Source organism: Aotus nancymaae, unplaced genomic scaffold (assembly GCF_030222135.1).
Source record: "Aotus nancymaae isolate 86718 unplaced genomic scaffold, 86718_ANA_hifiasm-v0.15.2.pri h1tg000033l, whole genome shotgun sequence".
NCBI lineage: Eukaryota > Metazoa > Chordata > Mammalia > Primates > Aotidae > Aotus > Aotus nancymaae.
In genome coordinates, this window is record NW_026988447.1 from 21,072,389 (window position 1) to 21,092,220 (window position 19,832).

General features: G+C 35.1%; 1 protein-coding gene across 4 annotated transcripts in view; it reads left to right on the plus strand.

Annotated features, from left to right (window-relative positions):
• SLC10A7 (solute carrier family 10 member 7) overlaps positions 1-19,832 on the plus strand; it is a 276,385-nt gene that overhangs the window by 68,912 nt on the left and 187,641 nt on the right. For 2 of the 4 annotated variants that reach the window (XM_012454014.3, XM_012454016.3), the window contains exon 5: positions 13,837-13,875. The exons of the other annotated variants lie outside the window; for them this stretch is intronic. In XM_012454014.3, coding sequence (XP_012309437.1) covers positions 13,837-13,875 — 39 coding nt within the window. The remainder of the gene's footprint in view (positions 1-13,836; positions 13,876-19,832) is intronic. 4 annotated transcript variants of the gene reach the window in all.

Sequence of the window (19,832 nt, forward strand, 5' to 3'; positions counted from 1 at the left end):
TTTTTTAATGGTTGGAAAAAAGTCAAAAGAAGAATAAAATTTCAAGATGTGAAAATTAAATGAAAATCAGATTTTAGTATGTATAAAGTTTTATTGGAACACAGTCACACTCATTAGTTTATATATTACCTATGGCTGCTTTTGTACCACAATAACAGAGTTGAGAATTTATATGATCCCCAAAGCCTAAAATATTAATAATATGCCTGTCGTATAATATAAAAATATATCTAGTCTTTGACCCAAGTTCTTGGCACAGAACTTCAAAAACTGTTGGAATTTTCTGAGTGATAGGAGTATCTTTGTTAGGCAAATGAAGTTACTCTTGGTGAGTCCTAGATAGCTTTGGGATGGGAACTGGTTACCAGAAAGGCCAAGCATTTAATTAGAAGGTTGGAACTTTCAGCTTCCTGACCTCCTGGAAGAGGATGGGGCTGGAGATTAAATTCAATCATGTGGTTGATGATTTAATCAATTATGCCTACATAATGAAACACCAGTCTAAAACTTGGTGCTGCCTCTCAGTTTGTAAACATCTTGATGTTCTCTGAGAGGGCATGAAAGCTCTGCACTCCTTCCCAGACCTTGCCCAATGTGTATCCCTTATAATTGAACTGTAATTGTTAATTATGGCACTTTGAGTAAGTTCTGTGAGTTATTTTAGTGAGTTATTGAACCTAAGGGGGTCATTGGAACCCCAACTGGAATTTGTAGCCAGTTGATCAAAAGTGTGGGTAGCCTGTGGACTCTTGAAGTGCAGTGGCTGTCTAAAGTAAGGGCAGTCCTGTGGGGGATTGAGTTTTTAACTTGTGAAGTTTGACACTAATTCTAGGTGATTAACACCAGAATTGTATTGCAGTACACCCAGTTGGTGTTAGACCAGTTGGGTTAAAACAAAGTAGTGACTCTTTAAAAGTTCACAAATCCCTGTTCTAGAGGTATATCAATTTTATTTGTGTTTTTCAAAGGCCCAGCTTTTGATTTCAGTGATTTTTCTTTACTGTTTTTCTGTTTTTTATTTCATTAGTTTCTGCTCATATCTTTATTATTTCATTCCTGTGTTTATTTGGTATTTAATTTGCCCTTCTTTTTCTAATTTCTTGTGCCTTTGGAATTATGCCATCTTTCCCTTCTTGGTGTTGAGTGCCATTATATTTGCACTTTGAAATTGGCAATGGTAGGAGTATTTACACCAAGAAAATCAGCACATATTACCAACTGGTGTTCTCCCTTTAGCCTGAGCCGGTTGTTAAATGGTTACTAGCACACTATTTGTAATGACAAAAAAACAGCTCTTAAAAATTTTCTTAGGGGACCTAACTTTAAGAAAAAACTCCAATAAAAACTTCAGTCAGGAAAACAAAGAACTTACTAGTGAAAAATATGATTTACAATATAGATTTTAAAAACTAAAACTGTGAAGGAGATTGTGCAGTCTTTGATCCTGAAGACATAAAGAATAGGATTGGTGGGCACCATTTGTAAGTGATTTCTGTGTAATTCTTTTTGAGGAAAAGTGCCTTGATTAGATGATCTACAGAAGTCCATTGCAGTTCTGTGAATCTATGGTAAGTTATTTCCCAGAAGATGGTAGGAAAGCTATTTTATTGCTAATGAAAAGCTGATGAGAAAGTTATTGCTGAGAGATTGATCCATTGCCCTCTTAAGAAGCTTTGAGATTCCCAGACCTAATGGATGGAAAAGAGCAGAAATAACAGAGTTAAGAAAGCTAGAGTCTAAAATTTGTAAGAAACATTACATGCTTTGACATAGGCTGTCACTTATGTTTTGTGGATGCCCTTCTAAACAAAGTGTTAGGGGAATTCTTGGCCAGTTCCTCTCTCAGTGTGTTGAGAGCTTAGTTCATGTGTTGGCATTAAATAGAGCTTCCATTAATTGATCAGAAAAGTGCTTGTTGTATATCACTAGGAGATATTGGAAAAGCCCATTTTAAAGTTAATTTCTATGATGCCATAACTCTTTGATACCATTGATCTTCTTGTATTGTACTTATTATGATGTCTCTCTTCTAGCCCTAGACTGTGAGTTGGTACTCTATGGCATTTATTTTTGTGTTTGCTTAATAAATTTGGGTTGATTGAATGAATAATAATTAGAGAAGCATTTTATTTTATTCTTTTCTGGAAGAGATGAGAAATCCAAAGGATTAAGAAGAATTAAACTTGAGAAATATTGAGAAATTGACTCTTTAAAAAGGTATAATGTCAAATAGCATATAAAATTTTAAGTAAGTTTCATTCAGCTTAATCTTCGATATGTGCAATAAAAATCTTAGATATGTATCAATAAGCTATTAATAGATAAATGGTACAAATAAATAGTATTTTCAATTTAAGTGTTAGTATTCTGGGTTATACTCATGGTTTGTTTCTGTGAATATTCAGTGTTAGCATAGCAAAGAAGACTAAGCAGTTTTGTCTTCTTCTAAGTAATTTCCTTTTGGTATTATCCTCAATTCATTCAGTTTTTAGTCAAACATTGAGCATCAATATGTGCACAGCATTATTCAAAATTTGCCTAAAGATTAAAGAAAGAGCCTCTAAAATTCTTAACATAATTCTAGGAGAAGCACAAAGGAAAAAATATTCTTAATTCCATTTACTCCAACATAACCATTATGCCATTTTTCTATGATATATCTATAAATGTCTGTAAAATAATATGTAAAACAGATAGTATGGATGTAATAGAGAGGGTACAAGAGATGTCTGGAGATGAGTTCTATTCTGTCTTTACTGCTGTCCAATATGACTTTGGGAAAGATCCTTTGCCTGTCTGGTGTTCCATTTCTTGATTTACAAAGGCATCGTCATAGTATTTAATGGCCCTTTCCACTTAAAAATTCTGATTTTATAGAAATTGAACACCTTTGAAGACTGAGATTTCAGGAGGATGCAATTGAAAATGTTTGATTAAGTTTATTTTCACCTCAATTATAACGCAGATTTTAAAATCTCGAATTAAATATTTCCAACTAATATTAGGTATTGTTATTGTGAACCAGTAACACTTAAAGTAACAAATTCTTCCAGAATCAGAATGACAATCTGAATCGATAAGCTTATTTGAACTAATAACTATATTTTTAGGAAAATATTCAAACAATTATTTTAAGCTCTTAAAAAGTATTCTACTAGAATTAAGAAATACAGAGTCATCACTATTTTAAGTACATGACATTTCATCAAAAAAGCATACCAAAGAGAAATCAAAGCAGCTATGTTACTTGATTCTTTTTGCACCTCAAGAAAATCGATTTTGCCCTTTCTCTCTTACTCCATGCGTATTGTGAAAATGTAGATTGGTATGCACGAACTATTGCATATTGTGTACCAGGGCTCTAAAAGTGTTAAAAGGTGTCTGGTTTGTCTTAGAAGGGTCAGTTTGCACATTAAGTGATTTTTGTTGAACAGTTAAGATGTCCTTTTGCTTTTACTGTTTTGTACTAGAATTTTTTGTATGTATTTTAACGGTTATTTAAGAGTCCCCATGTGCTTAGAAAGGAATCTGAATATATGTGCCTTTTTAAAAAAAACCTCAGCACAATGTAGGTTATTCCATCAATACCATCAAATGACTGGGAGCTGCAGTTGGAACAATATGTAAAAATACAGCTTGTGAAAGATTTCCTTTATTAACTGTCATCATCCACAGAATATATGTTCAAATAAACGTTGTGCAATAACTAAATTTGAGATTAATAGGCCCCTTAAGAAACAGCAAAGTCATTCAGAATAGTCAGTGAAAAATAGGCTGTAAGACTGTAACATGCACATATTGTCCTGCTTATGTGCTCTCTCTGGTGTCATTCCCATTTATCACTGTCGGCCGGCTCTGTTCTCATTAAAACACTCTTGCACAAAAGCAACTTAATTTTCTTAAGAGGAGAGGACACCTGATTCAATTTAGCACCCAGAAAACAGTAACTTGAATATATTTTTTTCCTTGCCTGAATTGACATGAATAGTTACAAAGAATAGCAACCTCCTATTCACCTCAAGATTTAGAATATTAAATAATTTTTTCTACTGGTGTCAAGAAATGGACCTGTAGAAATAGGCAAGAAATGTAGATTGCTCCTCATGTCAAACATTCACTCTTAACTTGGAGATTATATATATACATACATACATTATATATATAAAAAATACTATATATACTATGTATTTTATATGTATACTACATATATATAAAATGTGTGTATATATATAAATATATAGTCTCCAAGTTAATTTGTATGATTTTTATATATTGCATATATAACATACTTCAGAAGTGTATCTATATATATATATACTTCTGTTAATTCCTATAATATTTTAAAACAAAGAATTAAAATTAATTTTTCTTTAAATTGATGAATGCCTTGTAGCAGTCCTAAGTCTTCATTTAGCTTTCTTTGTTGAGAGAAAATATTCAGTGATGGTTTTAAAACAATATTCTACTTTTTAAGTCATGGCTGCTTAAAGCATACAATGATACATATAAAAGTGGTATCAGATTAAAAGTGCCCCCTTAATATTTAGCATAGTGTATAAACTCGTATTTTAATTGATATCTTATATATGTTTACTTTTCTATGGTATGGTTTAGTAATACTTAAATATGACATAGAAATGTAGAATTCAAATTTTTCTTGTAATGACATCTATTCAGTGAAAATAGTGGTAATTAAGTAGTCAGCAGTAAAATTAGGAACTAAGTTGGATAGGAGAAAGTTAATCATACTTGGCTTTGAAAGAAACAAATGTGGTGTTTTTTTTTTGACTTTTTATAGCACTTTACAAACTACTTTACAAATAGAATGAAGATGTTTTGTGTTTTCATACTTAATTGAAGACCAAGTATTGGAATTCAGTCTTTGATGTTTTAGTCTTTATATGTTTTTAAAACTGAATCTTTGCTTAAAGTGAAAATAAATATTAAGGCTGTTTCTCCTTCCTGTGAATCAAAGCCTGATGGGATATAAATTCACATAGTTGAGGAACTTTTCTAGGGTAAGGCAATGTAGCTTTGACCTCCAACAATTAAGACCAATAGTTTTCTCTTTCTTATTTTCAATGATGTCATATGCAATTGGAACAAGAGATTATACTAAATAAGATTTTATGTACCTACTCAAGCTCATATTTTAGAGAAAACAGTTTTTTATTTATCTGACCTGCCAGAATAGTCCTTTATTATTTTTTCCCTTGTTTAGGAACATGGTAGTGTCAGGCTTCAAGTACTAGAAAATCAGACTAAAAGTAGCTTTAGCAAGCAGGGACTTATTTTTCTCATATACCAAGATGCCTGGAGGTAGAGGCTTCTGGCATTTATTCTGCGGCTCAGTGACATTAGGGTGGCTATTCTATCCAGTGCCCTTATGGATGCAAGATAGCTTTCACTGCTTTTGGCAGGAAGAAGCAGCAGTACCAGAAACTAACCTCCCTAAACCCCCACCATCAAGCATATATCACTTTTTATCTCATTGGCCAGAACTTTGTTCCATGGAAACTCCAACTTTTCCTTTGTCTTATCTTAAGGTGTGTAACTTCTATACCTAGTTTGTTAAGAGTTTTTACCATGAAGGATGTCAGATTTTATCAAATGCATTTTCTGCATCTATTGAGATAATCATGTGGTTTTTGTCCCTCATTCTATGGATGTGGTGTGCCACATGTATTGATTTGCATGTATTGAACCATCCTTGCATCCCTAGGATAAATCCCACTTGATCATGGTGTATTATTGTTTCGTTGTGCTGTTGGATTCCATTTGCTAGGATATTGTTGAGGGTTTTTGCATCTGTGTTCATCAAGGATATTGGCCTGTAGTTTTCTTTTTGTGTTGTGTTCTTGTCTGGTTTGGTATCAGGGTAATGCTGACCTCGTAGAATGAATTAGGAAGAATTCCTTCCTCTTCAGTTTTTTTTGGGTAGTTTGAGAAGAATTGGTATTTGTTTTTTAAAGGTATGGTAGAATTCAGCAGTGAAGCCAGCTGGTCCTGGATTCTTTTTTGGTAGGAGACTGTTTACTACTGCTTCAATCTTGTTACTCATTATTGGTCTGTTCAGGTTTTCTATTTTAGCTTCTCCTTTTTTATATGTACTTTTTCTGTCTTGCTTAAAAAAACTTTTTCTTTCTTAGGGCATAAAGATAGCTTCATATTTTCTTTTAAAAGTGTTAAAGTTTTGCCTTCCACGTCTAGATCTTTAATTTGTCTGGTATTATTTTTCCTTTAAAAACACCCAGTTACTTCTCTTTTCCTCACTGCTTTTATGATATTCTTGTCATACAGCTTTCTCACATTGTTTAAAATGTTTTATTTTAACATTTCTTCAGTGAAGGTGTTTTTATCTGGTAATCCACTCTGTTCTGGGTTATTGAAGTGATCCCAAAGAGAAGTTTCACATTTGCATCTTTCAAGGGCTTAGGAGTTCCACTGCCCTTTAATCTGTTTTGTCTTTTCTTTTTTTAAATAAATTGTTAGTTTGAAATTCATGAATCATGTAGGTAGTGTAAATTCAGTCCTTATACCTACCTTTGATGCAGCCCTTATGTTACTATCTTGAATTTGTAAATAGAGTTTTCTAGTTGCTTCTACACAGTTCTGGCAGTCCATCTAGCCTTCCAGTCTGCTTTATGCAGATGTCTCATTTCCAGTTCTCCACCCTTTGCAGGCTAAAGCCTGTGCTTCTCATTTCTTCATGGGCGTGAGTGCAGCATCAACTCATACACTTTACCACTCTGGCTTTGACTAATTTCTGTATGTTTAGTGCAATTGTTTCTTGGTATCTGTGGGGAATTGGTTCTGGGACCCTCCAGGAATATCAAAATTTATGGATGTTTAAGTCCCTGATATACAATGACATTTATATATAAATACACATCTTCCTGTATATGTTTTCTTCTCTAAATTACATAAAATACCTAATATATAGTATAAATGCTGTGTAAGAAGTTGTTACACTGTATTGCTTAGGGAATAATAACAAGAAAAAAAGTATGTACATATTCAGTACAGAGGCAACCATCTTTTTTCTTCTTATTTTTGAATATAATATTTTTAATCTGTGGTTGGTTGAATCCACAGATAAAGAACCCACAGATACAGAGGGCTAATTGTACTTGTTTTTTTATTTGTTTGTTTTAGCTCAGCTATATATTTAAAATGTTATGTTGTTATTATAACTCTTTATTGAATGGTGTGAATTTAAGGATTATATACCTGAAATGCCTTCTCACATATTTCTGTTCTCCATACCTACCCCTCCTTTGATAACATGTCTGTCAGATCTCATGGTTTTCTGGTCACTTTTGTTTAAACAAATAGTCATATCTTTTGTAATTAGGATTAATTTCCAGCTATTAAATAACCCAGGGCATTCTAGTTTAAAACTTTAAATTCCCTTCTTTTTCAAGTGAGGCCAAACCTAGGTTTTAAAAACTAGAAAATTATACTTTTAATTAATGAATATATAAATATGATTAGAATTTTAATATAGGACCAGTGGAGAAGAGGGCATGGTCTGTTTCACTGGGTTTTTGTTGTTGTGTTTTTATTTTTTTAAACCTTCTAATTTTTCTACTTCTGGCCACTTCAGAGAAGTGAATGAGAGAGAACAGGATGGGGTCTTTGCTGTTTCTAGTCAGGAAGCAAGTATTTGTTTCAGTTCACTTACATACCCTCCCTATCCCTGCTACCCAGTGGGAAATGCACTGGGTGAGAATGTTCCTAAGGACTCTTAAAGGGTATATCCGATGCTCCTGTGGTGGCCCAGTGTGGAATTTGTCATCTCACTAAACATTCAGTATGGAACAGAGATGCTATTCTAATTTCTTTACTGTTTGTTCTATCATAGTTGCTTCATTTTGTAGATAATCACCCTCTACCCCAAATTGAGAGGTGTGGTGAACAGGGCAACTTTCTCCTGTAGAGGAGGAAAACAATTGCATTTTATCAATCTCCTCTGGAATTTCTGGTCTTCACCTATACAGCCTGTATGTGAACTGGTCCCTGACCCACTTTTGATGTCTTTTTATAAGTACCGAGGTATGTGTCTGGTATCTTACTTTTGAATGGCAGGATTCTTCTCCCAAGTTTGGTATTCTCTTAAGGGTATTCTCCTAGACTTGAAACATTATTAGAAATTCTGAGATAACCATAAATACCCCATTTTAACATTTTGGTAAAGATTTCTGTGTATTTTGACCAGAATCAGGTACTCAAAAGCAAAAGCTAGAAGTTTAACACATTAACTTGCCATAAATTACTCATAGTCAATGTAAATAATGGATTTTACTTTTTTTATTTAGTAGCCTCATAAGGGAAGGCTTATGAGGACCAGCATTATGAAAATTTTTGATATAATGTCATAAGAGAAGACTTAGGTAGGAGCCAGCAGTATACATATATTTGAAATGCATTTATAAAAGGGACTAGACATATTTATGTAACTCCAGAGCACAGAACATGGTCCAGTGCATCACAGTTATGGGAAGTTATAGGTTTCAGGCTTATCGTAAGGTAGAACTTCATAATGTTTAGAGCCATTCAGCAATGAAAGAGCTCGCTTTCAGGAGTTAGAGAACTCTTTATCCCCATTTTTTAAGGGTCTTTTTTTTCAGAAATTTACCTTTATTTTAAATAATTCCAAGTAGTTTATGAAGAAATTAATTCATTATTGAACTTGCTCAGTTTTCCAAAATAATTTAATAAAGACATGCTGTATAATATATAATGGAACATTAGTGAAATATCTTATGTTGGGTAAAATTGGGTTGATACCAAAAGCAATATATTATCTACAAATGTGTAATATAAAGGAAGCCAATCTAGTCAATATTTAAAAAAAAATCTCAATATCAACTTTTTTTTTCAAGTTAAGTTTGATCTAATTATCCACCAAATGTGATTACTCCAAGGTATACATGTTGCTGATGGGATTTTATTAGTTAGTAATAAAAACATTACTGTGCAGAACATTTCAGTTATAAGAGGTATTCATTCATTCACTCATTTTTTTCAATGGATTAGACAAATTCTTGTTGTAATGGAGCATGCTAGAGGAGGAATGGGTTTTGAAATATTTTCTAACCAAGGAGATAATAACAAAAGAACTGCTATATTTTTAAATCAATCTGGGTGTGGCGACTCACACCTATAATCTCAGCACTTTAGGAGGCTGAGATGGGAGGATCCCTTGAGTCTAGGAATTCAAGACTAGCCTGGGCAACATAAGAAAACTCTGTTTCTTCAAAACATTAAAAAAATCTAGCTACGTATGGTGGCTACTTTTTGGTCATTTATGGTCTACAGTTATGCTACTCTGAACTTGCCCAATCTCATCTGATCTTGGAAAACATTTATATTAAGCATATTTTATGCAGCTATATCATAATAGGAAGGTTCAGAGGTTTTAAGAGAAGTGAAACGAGATTGTTTTGAAAATGTGAAAGAAATTCTTGTATTGGATGGGATGGATGGGAGTCTGAAGTCTAGATCTCCTGTTATTGTCATTGGTTGGTTATGGTACCAGATGTCAGATCTAGTCTTCTGTGCCTTGGATTCCGCGAAACACATAAAATAACTCAGTAAAAGACAAAGACTTTGGACATTTCAAGGAGTTGTACTTGTTTCAGCAATTCATACTTTTTAATTAATGAATATGTACACGTGATAAAAATTTTAAAAGAGGACCAGTGGACACAAGGGCATGATTTGTTTCACTATAGATGGGTGGGTGAGTGGATGGATGGATAGATAGATAGATAGATATACATAGATAGATAGATTAACCTTCTCACCTTTTCTACTTCTGGCCACTTCAGAGTTAGGGTGGAATTAGGAGTAAGAAACAAGTGGGTGCTTAGTATGAGTTTCATTAGATTCCTTCCTTAGATGACCTTGAGAGAGATGCATGTAAGTAAGTCATTTCTTTTTTTCCTTTCTTTTCTTTTTTTTTAAGACAGAGTCTTGCTTTGTCACCCAGTCTGGAGTGCAGTGGTCAATCTTGACTCACTGCAACCTCCACCTCTTGAATTCAAGCAATTCTCCTGCTTCAGCCTCCCAAGTCACTGGGATTACAGGCATCTGCCACCATGGCTGGCTAATTTTTCTGTTTTTTTTTGTAGAGACAGGGTTTCACCATGTTGGCCAGGCTGGTCTTGAACTCCTGACCTCAACTGATCCACTCACCTTGGCCTCCCAAAGTACTGGGCAGGTGTAAGTCACCATGCCCAGCCAGTCATTTCAATACACTGGGACAAGTGCCATGGCAGAGATGGGTTTGGGATGTTCTGCCAGCAGGTGTGAGGATACTCAGTTCATCAACTCCATGTTGTAATGGAGCATCTAGACAAGAATATGTCTAATCCATTGAAAAAAGTGAGTGAATGAATGAATACCACTTGTGCTAACTGAATGTCCTGCACAGTATGTTTTTATTATTAACTCATAAAGTCCCATCAGCAAAATGTATACCTTGGAGTAATCACATTTGGTGGATAATTAGATCAACCTTAACTAAAAAAAGTGTAGATATGTGTGTATCCTAAGGTGTGTGTGTGTTTGGAGAAGGTCACTGAAAACTTCCTGGAAGGGATAGAGACAAGAGGGAGAGAAATACTGGGTAGAAAAGGGTGGGGTTCCTGGCGAGGACTCTACCCTCAAACCCAGACCCACTAACCAAAGTGAGAACTATTCTTGTTTTCCCACCTGAATGTTGCCTTTTGGCCTACCCTACCCCCTATCCTGTGTCCATGAGAACTGCAAACCCCAGACTCAGGGCAGGCATGTGCACACACACACACACACACACACACACAAACACAGAGAGAGAGAGAGAGAATGAAGAGAGTAGCATCTGAACATCCAGAGGAGAAGCAGCTGGATGTCAGAGACTATGGTTGGAGAGGAGTTTGGCTAGGATGGCCAGACTTCAGGGGAAGATTATCATCCCGCTCCACCCCCTTTCCAGCTCTCTTTCCCTCTGAGAGCCACTTCCACCACTCAATAAAGCCCTTCACATTAACTACTCTTTGATTTGTTTGTGTGATCTGATTTTTCCTGGATGCCTGACAAGAACTGGGGTACCAAGAAGGCAGAGTGTCAAAGGCTGTCACCCTTACCCTCCACTGAACTAATTAACACCTAGCCATCCACTGACAGAAAATGCTAAAAGAGCAGATTGTAACACAAGTCCTCTGGGGCTCCGAGGATCACAAACACCCCCTCCTGGATGGCAGAGCTAAAAGACCATTGTAACACACTTGGACACTGCTGCGGGGCCACACAGACCCTGCTCCTGCCAGAGAGGAGCAACCAGCCAGTTCCAGTGTTCCTTTGTGCCAGTTCCCATACTTGTTTGCTTGTGTGCTTGCTCCCTTAAGGGATTGAGCGCGGAGACCTAGTAAATGACCCACCCCCTTCATGAGTCCCATGAAGGGATCAAGGGAACTCTCCTGTCTTAGAAGGATGATGACCAAGCTGTGTTACTGAAATAAAAGAGAATTACTCAGGTAGAAGATGGGGAAGGGTATTTCAGGCCAGGGAGCAAGGCGATAAGAAATGGCATGATGAGTTTGGGGAATTGCAAGTAGTTCCTTGTTGTCAGATGTAAAATTTGAGGTAGGAAATGAGATGTATAGAACCTGTTCAGGGAGGGTGTTGGATGTCATGCTAAGGAGCTGAGAATTCCTTCCTAAGTCAAAATACATGCATGTCTTTTATATATCAATAAAATACTCTAAATATTTATTATTACTTGTTGAAACTGGAAATCATGGTTCTTTCATAGACTGCAACCACAAAATTGAGCCAATTATTATCTTAATTATCAGTTGCTATTGAACCCAAGATCCTTGGTTTCAGAGTCTGATTTCACATGGTCTTCAGAATACCCAGAACCTTAATTATTTCACAAAAGATTAATGGAGCTCACTGCACAGGAGGACAGTATAGTTGACTGAGTGAGTTCAAATCCATCACTACTGTCAGAAAACAACTAAGAATGAGTTGGCCTGCAGCATCTTTGGATACCTAAGATACCCCATCACTGTCATTTTATAAGAGGCAGGAGCACAGGCCAATTTACGGAAAATATATTTCTGGCATTTGGAGTAAAGAAGAGAACAAGAGGGAGTAGGAGTATAGTGATTTGATCTTATGAGTAGTAGTTGGTACTTATTTTACTTTGACTTCTGAGTCTTTTTTCCTCCAATGAGTCTATGTTTCCTCAAATGCTAGGCAAGACTGCTATTTATTGAGTATAAGGTTAGTGAAAGGCAATAGAAAGAAATGAATTTAGAAAAGAGAGGCTCAAAAGGGAAGAGCTCATTTCTTTACTAAAAAGAAGTAATTCTGTTTTAAGCACAAAATAGGGTCTAGATATAAAAATTGTTGGTGGGAAAGGTACATTTTTTTTGTGGGAAGGAGGGCCAGTGTTCCCTGTTGGTGTTACCACAACTCATTTATTTATACCCTTTTACTTATATTTCCCCATACATAAAAGTTTTTCCTGGAATCATACATAATAGAACTCCAGGAAGATGTGTTAAATATATTGCTATAGTTTACAATTTTCATCTGTAATGTTTTATTTAGCTGATTTTTTTTTTTCCACTGCTCCCCGTACAACACACAACACCATATGCCATTGTCCCTGTCAGGAAGCAAAGGTTTCCCTGCTCTGCGCCTGTGCCTATGTTTATGCCACAGAGGAGCTGTGGTCCAGTGCCATCTTTTATTGATAGGGCCAGCAAAGGAGAAATCTAATGAAATTATCAAAGCTTTGAATTAATTATGAACTGGAATAGGAGAGCTAAGCTCTCTGGAGCCGAGGATCTCATTACCCATTCACTCTCATTGCATCCTCTTCTGGAGCAGAAGGCATTTTCAGCTACAGCTCTTAGCCTGGGTTTGGACTTTATTCAAACTTACTAAACTGACATCCTTTTTTTACTACAGTGTGGCTGCTGGTGTCCATGATGATTAATTTAATTCTGCTCTGGATATGCAGGAGATGTAAATAGGTTTCCTCTACCCCTTTTATTATTTTTTCTTTCTTATTTTCTTTTTATCAAATTGGATGTTATACAAGTTTTTCTCCTTTTTCGGTAATGTGAGAAGCTTGGAGGACTCTGGTATAGCTTCATTGAATATAGCGATTAAATTAAAATTAAGAGTATTATTACATCTACTGTGTATTCCTCGGATATTTAGGTAAGCAGAAAGTCAAATATTTCTTCTCTGAATTTTGAACACCAAATTGGAGCTTTTCTTGCTTTTCTTTACCTTAGAATTGGTAAAGCAATAACTTTCCTGGTCTTAACAGCATTGTTCATATTTGTAATGCGTGTTGTATGGGAACAGGAGATCTTACCTTGTGATTGTAGTTCATAAGACTTGTGTTCACTGACAGGGAACAATTAATGTTTGTCTTACAATTCTGTTTTTCCTTCTCCCAGTAATATACATTTTTTAATTAATAAATCAACCACTGATTGTTTTAAATTTATAGGAAAATCAATAGCAACATGGTCTCAATTTGGTACTGGCAATGATTCTTTTGGTACTGTCATATAGGTTCAAGGCATGACAAGTGTTTTCTGCCTGCTTTTGAGACTCATTATTTATGAATTCCTAAGCTGTAGCTCATCAGTCTTAGTATAAACTACAGGCCACTGGCAATTTTTGTAAGCAGCGACTAACTTTGCTTTAAAGAGTCAATGTTTTAAGGTTTTGAATAGTGGGGGAAGGGAGAATGATAATCTTTGGCTTTATTATTCCTATTTACTTTCAGTGAGTTTTTCCCCCTATTTATTTTCTTTATAGGCAGCTGCGATATTTAATTCAGCCTTTGGAAGTTTTTTGGTAAGTAAACATGGTTTAACTTGTCTGTTATAACTTTTGCTGTGATACGGTTTGTATGAAAGATTTGGTGAAAGCTGAATTTCTTTTACTCTTTGGTTAAATATAAAAGTTGTTGAATCTTTTCATGTACCATTATCTAGTATCTGAATAAAATTAGTTAATAAATAAAGCAAATGTTCTCTTACAATGTATTTTTCAGGCTTGGGTTTTAATATTCCATTTAATGGATTTGAGGAATCAGTTAAAATACTATGTGTCTCCTTATAGAGGCTATGTCAATATATTGATCATTTAATGAGGTCTTTTAGATTATTATTATTTTGTATCATGGGACTGAAGATTTTGAAAAGGAAGCATGACCCAGCTGGTCAGAAAGGGAACACTAATTTACTTGTTGACATGACATTTATTTTGTACATGTCAAAGAAGCTGCTGGCTTGGATACTTCTGAGAAATCTATGTGGAAGCAAATTTGAAAGGAAGATATGACTAATGAGTAATTTTCAAGTAAATGTTGTATTAATATATATAAAAAGACTTAAAAGTAGTTCAGCTTTCATAAATACAACCAATATAAGGATGTTGTTTTAGCATTTTTAATCATTATTTTTAAATAAATGATGTAATAGAGACTTGATTTGTGTTATGAAAGATTGAGAAACTAAGTTTTCTCTTAAAATATTTTGTGCCCTAAAACTGTGTTAAATTCATGAAGTAAATTAGAATATTGTATTTTGGGGGGCATAACTCGTTAGCAGATATGTAGTGCAGTGACTTACAAATAATTGAGAGTAAAATCAGTGATGTATAAACTAATTCGTAAGTCTAGGTGAAATATCAATTACCTCTGTTTAAAATGCTCTGTTAATTATTATTATATATATTTAAATGTAGTTAAAGCTTTTAAACATATTGCTACATAGTGTTAACTCTACATAGTGCTACATAGCTTTTAGTGTCACATAGCCCTAGAGAGCTTTTAATGATGAAGCATCAGCAAAATATATGCATAGCCTATATCCTATTTTTATAGAGCCAATAATGTTTTTCGTGATGCCGTATTATTTCTGGGTTTTAGAAGAGAGACAATAAAGTCTGTTTAACAAAAATGATATCTTGGATATCAAAAATGATATCTTAGTTTAGACTCAGTAATATTTTAAGTCATTAATTCATGTGTTCAGGTATTATTCTATAAGTTGTCACAATTGTTTAATAAAATAATATCTGTAAAATATGAACTTTCTGGAAGCCAATTTTTGTACATGATTTGGCACCATACACATCCGCTACTAAAACATAACTTCTTAAGTTGGGTTTCTTATTCTTTCGGGTTTCTAGACTTCGAGAAAATAAAGTTGACACAATTGTCTGAGCGACTAAAACAAAATACACTATTCCTTTTTTGGAGAACAAGCTTACTAAGTATAAGCTTGTTCTGACTATATGGACATATCCATGCACTGACTATATGGACATATCCTATTGGTACTACCAGGCCCACTTGTTTGGTAATGTCTAGTGAAGTACAACTTGTTCTCGTGGTTCTTGGGGATTTGTATTATGCTCTTTCACTCCTAAGAAGCTGTGTATTCTCACTTCTTAGTCTTTTGCTCTTTTTCTTTTCTTCACTTTTTTTCTTATCCTAATTCAGTTAATCAATCAAAATTATTTATTGATTTTCTGCTACATAGAGGTAGTTTTCTAGTATCTGTGAAGAATGCAAAGAAATACAAGGTGGGTCCCACTGGGTTCTGGAGGTGACATGTAGAAAAAGAAATGCAATGTAAACGTTAACAAGCCATATGAAAACTGTTACTAGAGATATATGATTGTCAAATAAATGGCACAGACAATATGCATTCTGAATTCAAAGGTCTGACAGAAGTGATTGCTCTGACCTAGGTCTTGAGGTATGGATAGGACTTAACTGGTAAAGGACAGAGGAGAGGAAATGGCATGAGCAATGGCAGAGAGGCAGAAGTGTTGTTCTATATATTTTTTTTAAATTATACTTTAAGTTCTGGGATACGTGTGCAGGTTTGTTACATAGGTATACACGTGCCATCATGGTTTGCTGCACCAATCAACCCGTCATCTACATTAGGTATTTCTCCTAATGCTATCCTCCCTGAGTCCCCCACTACCTGAAAGGCCCAGCGTGTGATGTTCCCCTCCTTGTGTCCATGTGTTCTCATTGTTCAACTCCCACTTATGAATGAGAGCATGTGGTGTTTGGTTTTCTGTTCCTGTGTTAATTTTCTAAGAATGATGGTTTCCAGCTTCATCCACATCCCTGCAAAGGATGTGAACTCATCCCTTTTTATGGCTGCATAATATTCCATAGTACATATGTGCCACATTTTCTTTATCCAGTCTATCATTGATGGACATTTGGGTTGGTTCCAAGTCTTTCCTATTGTGAACAGTGCCACAATAAACATATGTATGCATGTGTCTTTATAGTAGAATGATTTATAAACATGTGGGTGTACACCCAGTAATGGGATTGCTGAGTCAAATGGTATTTCTAGTTCTAGATCCTTAAGGAGTTGCCATACTGTCTTCCACAATGATTGAACTAATTTACATTCCCACCAGTGTAAAAATGTTTCTATTTCTCCACATCCTCGCCAGGAACTGTTTGCTTCCTGACTTTTTTTTTTTTTTTTTTTGAGATGGAGTTTTGCTCTTGTTGCCCAGGCTAGAGTGCAGTGGTATGATCTCAGGTCACTGCAACCTCCACCTCCTGGGTTCAAGCGATTCTCCTGCCTCAGCTTCCTGAGTATCTGGGATTACAGGCACGTACCACCACGATCAGCTAATTTTTTATATTTTTAGTAGATATGGGGTATCATCATTTTGTCCAGCTTGGTCTCGACCTCCTGACCTCAAGTGATCCACCGCCTTGGCTTCCCAAAGTACAAGGCGTGAGTCACCATGCCCAACCTGCTTCCTTAATGATCACTATTCTAACTGGTGTGAGATGGCATCTCATTGTGGTTTTGATTTGCATTTCTCTCATGACAGCAATGATGAGCTTTTTCTCATGTGTTTGTTGTCCATATAAATGTCTTCTTTTGAGAAGTGTCTGTTCATATTCTTTGCCCACTTTTTGATGGGATTGTTTTTGTTTCTTGTAAATTTGTTTAAGGTCCTTGTGGATTCTGGATATTAGCCTTTTCTCAGATGGATGGATTGCAAAAATTTTCTCCCATTCTGTAGGTTGCCTGTTCACTCTGATGATAATTTCTTTTGCTGTGCAGAAGCTCTTTAGTTTAATTAGATTTCATTTGTCAATTTTGGCTTTTGTTGCCATTGCTTTTGGTGTTTTAGTCATGAAGTCTTTGCCCATGCCTATGTCCTGAATGGTATTGCCTAGGTTTTCTTCTAGGGTTATTATGGCTTTAGGTCTTATGTTTAAATCTTTAATCCATCTTGAGTTAATTTTTGTGTAAGGTGTAAGGAAATGATCCAGTTTCAGCTTTCTGCATATGACTAGCCAGTTTTCCCAAACACATTAAATAGGGAATCCTTTCCCCATTGCTTGTTTTTGTCAGATTTGTCAAAGATCAGATGGTTGTAGATGTGTGGCGTTATTTCTGAGGTCTCTGTTCTGCTCCATTGGTCTACATATCTGTTTTGGTACCAGAAGCATTCTGTTTTGGTACCAGAAGCATGCTGTTTTGGTCATTGTAGTCTTGCAATAGTTTGAAGTCAGGTAGCATAATTCCTCCAGCTTTGTTCTTTTTGCTTAGGATTGTCTTGGCTATACGTGCTCTTTTGGTTCCATATGAAATTTAAAGTAGTTTTTTCTAATTCTGTGAAGAAAGTCAATTCAGCTTAATGGGGATAGCATTGATTCTATAAACTACTTTAAGCAATATGGCCATTTTCATGATATTGATTCTTCCTATCCTTAAGCATGGAATATTCTTCCATTTGTTTGTGTCCTCTCTTATTTCCTTAAGTAGTGGTTTGTAGTTCTCCTTGAAGAGATCCTTCACATCCCTTGTAACTTGTATTCCTAGGTATTTTATTCTCTTTTTAGCAATTGTGAATGGGGATTCACTCATCATTTGGCTGTTTGTGTATTACTGGTGTATAGGAATGTTTGTGATTTTTGCACATTGATTTTGTGATTATCTCAATAGATGCAGAAAAGGCCTTCAATAAAATTCAACACCCCTTCATGCAAAAAACTCTCAGTAAACTAGGTATTAATGGAACATATCTCAAAATAATAAGAACTATTTATGACAAACCCACAGCCAGTATCATACTGAATGGGCAAAAGCTAGAAGCATTTCCTTTGAAAACCAGCACAAGACAAGGATGCCCTCTCTAACCACTCCTAATCAATATAATATTGAAAGTTCTGGCCAGGGAAGTGAGTCAAGAGAAGGAAATAAAGGATATTTAACTAGGAAAAGAAGAAGTCAAATTGTCTCTGTTTGCGGATGACATGATTGTATATTTAGAAAACCCCATTGTCTCAGCCCAAAATCTCCTTAAGCTGACAAGCAACTTCAGCAAAGTTTCAGGATACAAAATCAATGGGTTTTACATTTTTTATTCCTTTTCCTTTACCTGCTTTTTCTTTCATAAAGTTGAAAATTACCAGAGAGTGTTTGAGAATGAAAATTATGATTAGGTATGTTTTGCTGCTCTAGTGTTAGAAGAGAAATAATTCTATATCTTTTTTTCCTCTCTTCACCCTACTTACAACAACCTAGGATTATGAAACATGTGAACTGTATCAGTTAGAATTAGGTTTGGCTTAACAGAAAAAAAAACAATAAATAATAGTGACTTATACAAGATTAAGATTTATTTCTCCATTATATAATATTTAGAGGGAGCTGTCTAAGTATGTTATAGTGACTTCATGGTCTTGTCGCGAGCCAAGACTCCTATCTTTCTCCTCCACCATCTGCATTATGCAGTTTTCTTCCTCAAGGCTGCCTCATGGTCCAAGATAGTTGCTGGAGCCCCAGCCAGAAAGTATGGATAGCAAGGTAAAGTAGTGGGAAGAGAAAAAAAAGCTCCCTAAAGCCTGAGTCTTCTTTCTTTAGGCAGCATTACTGGAATTCCAACAGGATACTAGCACTTCTTGTTGCAGAACTCAGTCACATGATCATACCTAGCCACTGAAATTGGGAAATATAGCAATTTACTGAGAGCTAAAAATTAGATTTCCATTACTAAGAAAGAAGAGAGAAATAGACAGCTAGTACATTCTACATATGAGCAAGATACAGTAATTATCAAAGGTTTTAAGAAAGAGATTAATCTCAGTTAAATGACATGAGAGGACTTCAGGGAGAAATTGGTACTTGAGTTGGTATTAGGAAGAAGATTTATTTTAGAGGAGGGAAATTCCAAATTATAAACTTTATATTTTTATTTGATTATTCTTAAAGTGTGATACTTGTTACAGCTATTTGAGAATTTAAATGGAAAATATCTACCTGTTCTTAAAATTTAGGATTATGGGTCGTAGTATGGTTTCTGGAGCCAGTCTGTCTGGGTTTGAATTGTTACTTGACTGAGTACTAGCCAAACTATATAAACTTCCCTATATACATAGTGAGGCAATGATAGTGCCTAAACTATAGAGTTGTGGCATCATCTATATAAAATGTTTATATGATGTGATAAGAAATAACTTTGAGCTAAACTTTAGATCTAGGTTTTTGTCCCTGCTCTGCCATGAATTTGTGTGTGTGTGACTATGGATATCCATGAAATAAGGAAATTGGTTATCTCTGACTAAGCCCTATAGGCTCCAAAATACCCTGATTCAAGGATTATTCTCTGATCACGAGTGACCATTCCTGTGGTATATACATAATGGAATCTGAAAATGGTATTTATTTCAGATTACCTTAAAACTTTGAATGAAAGGATTTAATTAGAAGAGTTTTTGAAGAAAGAACTCGGAGGGCATTTTTGTT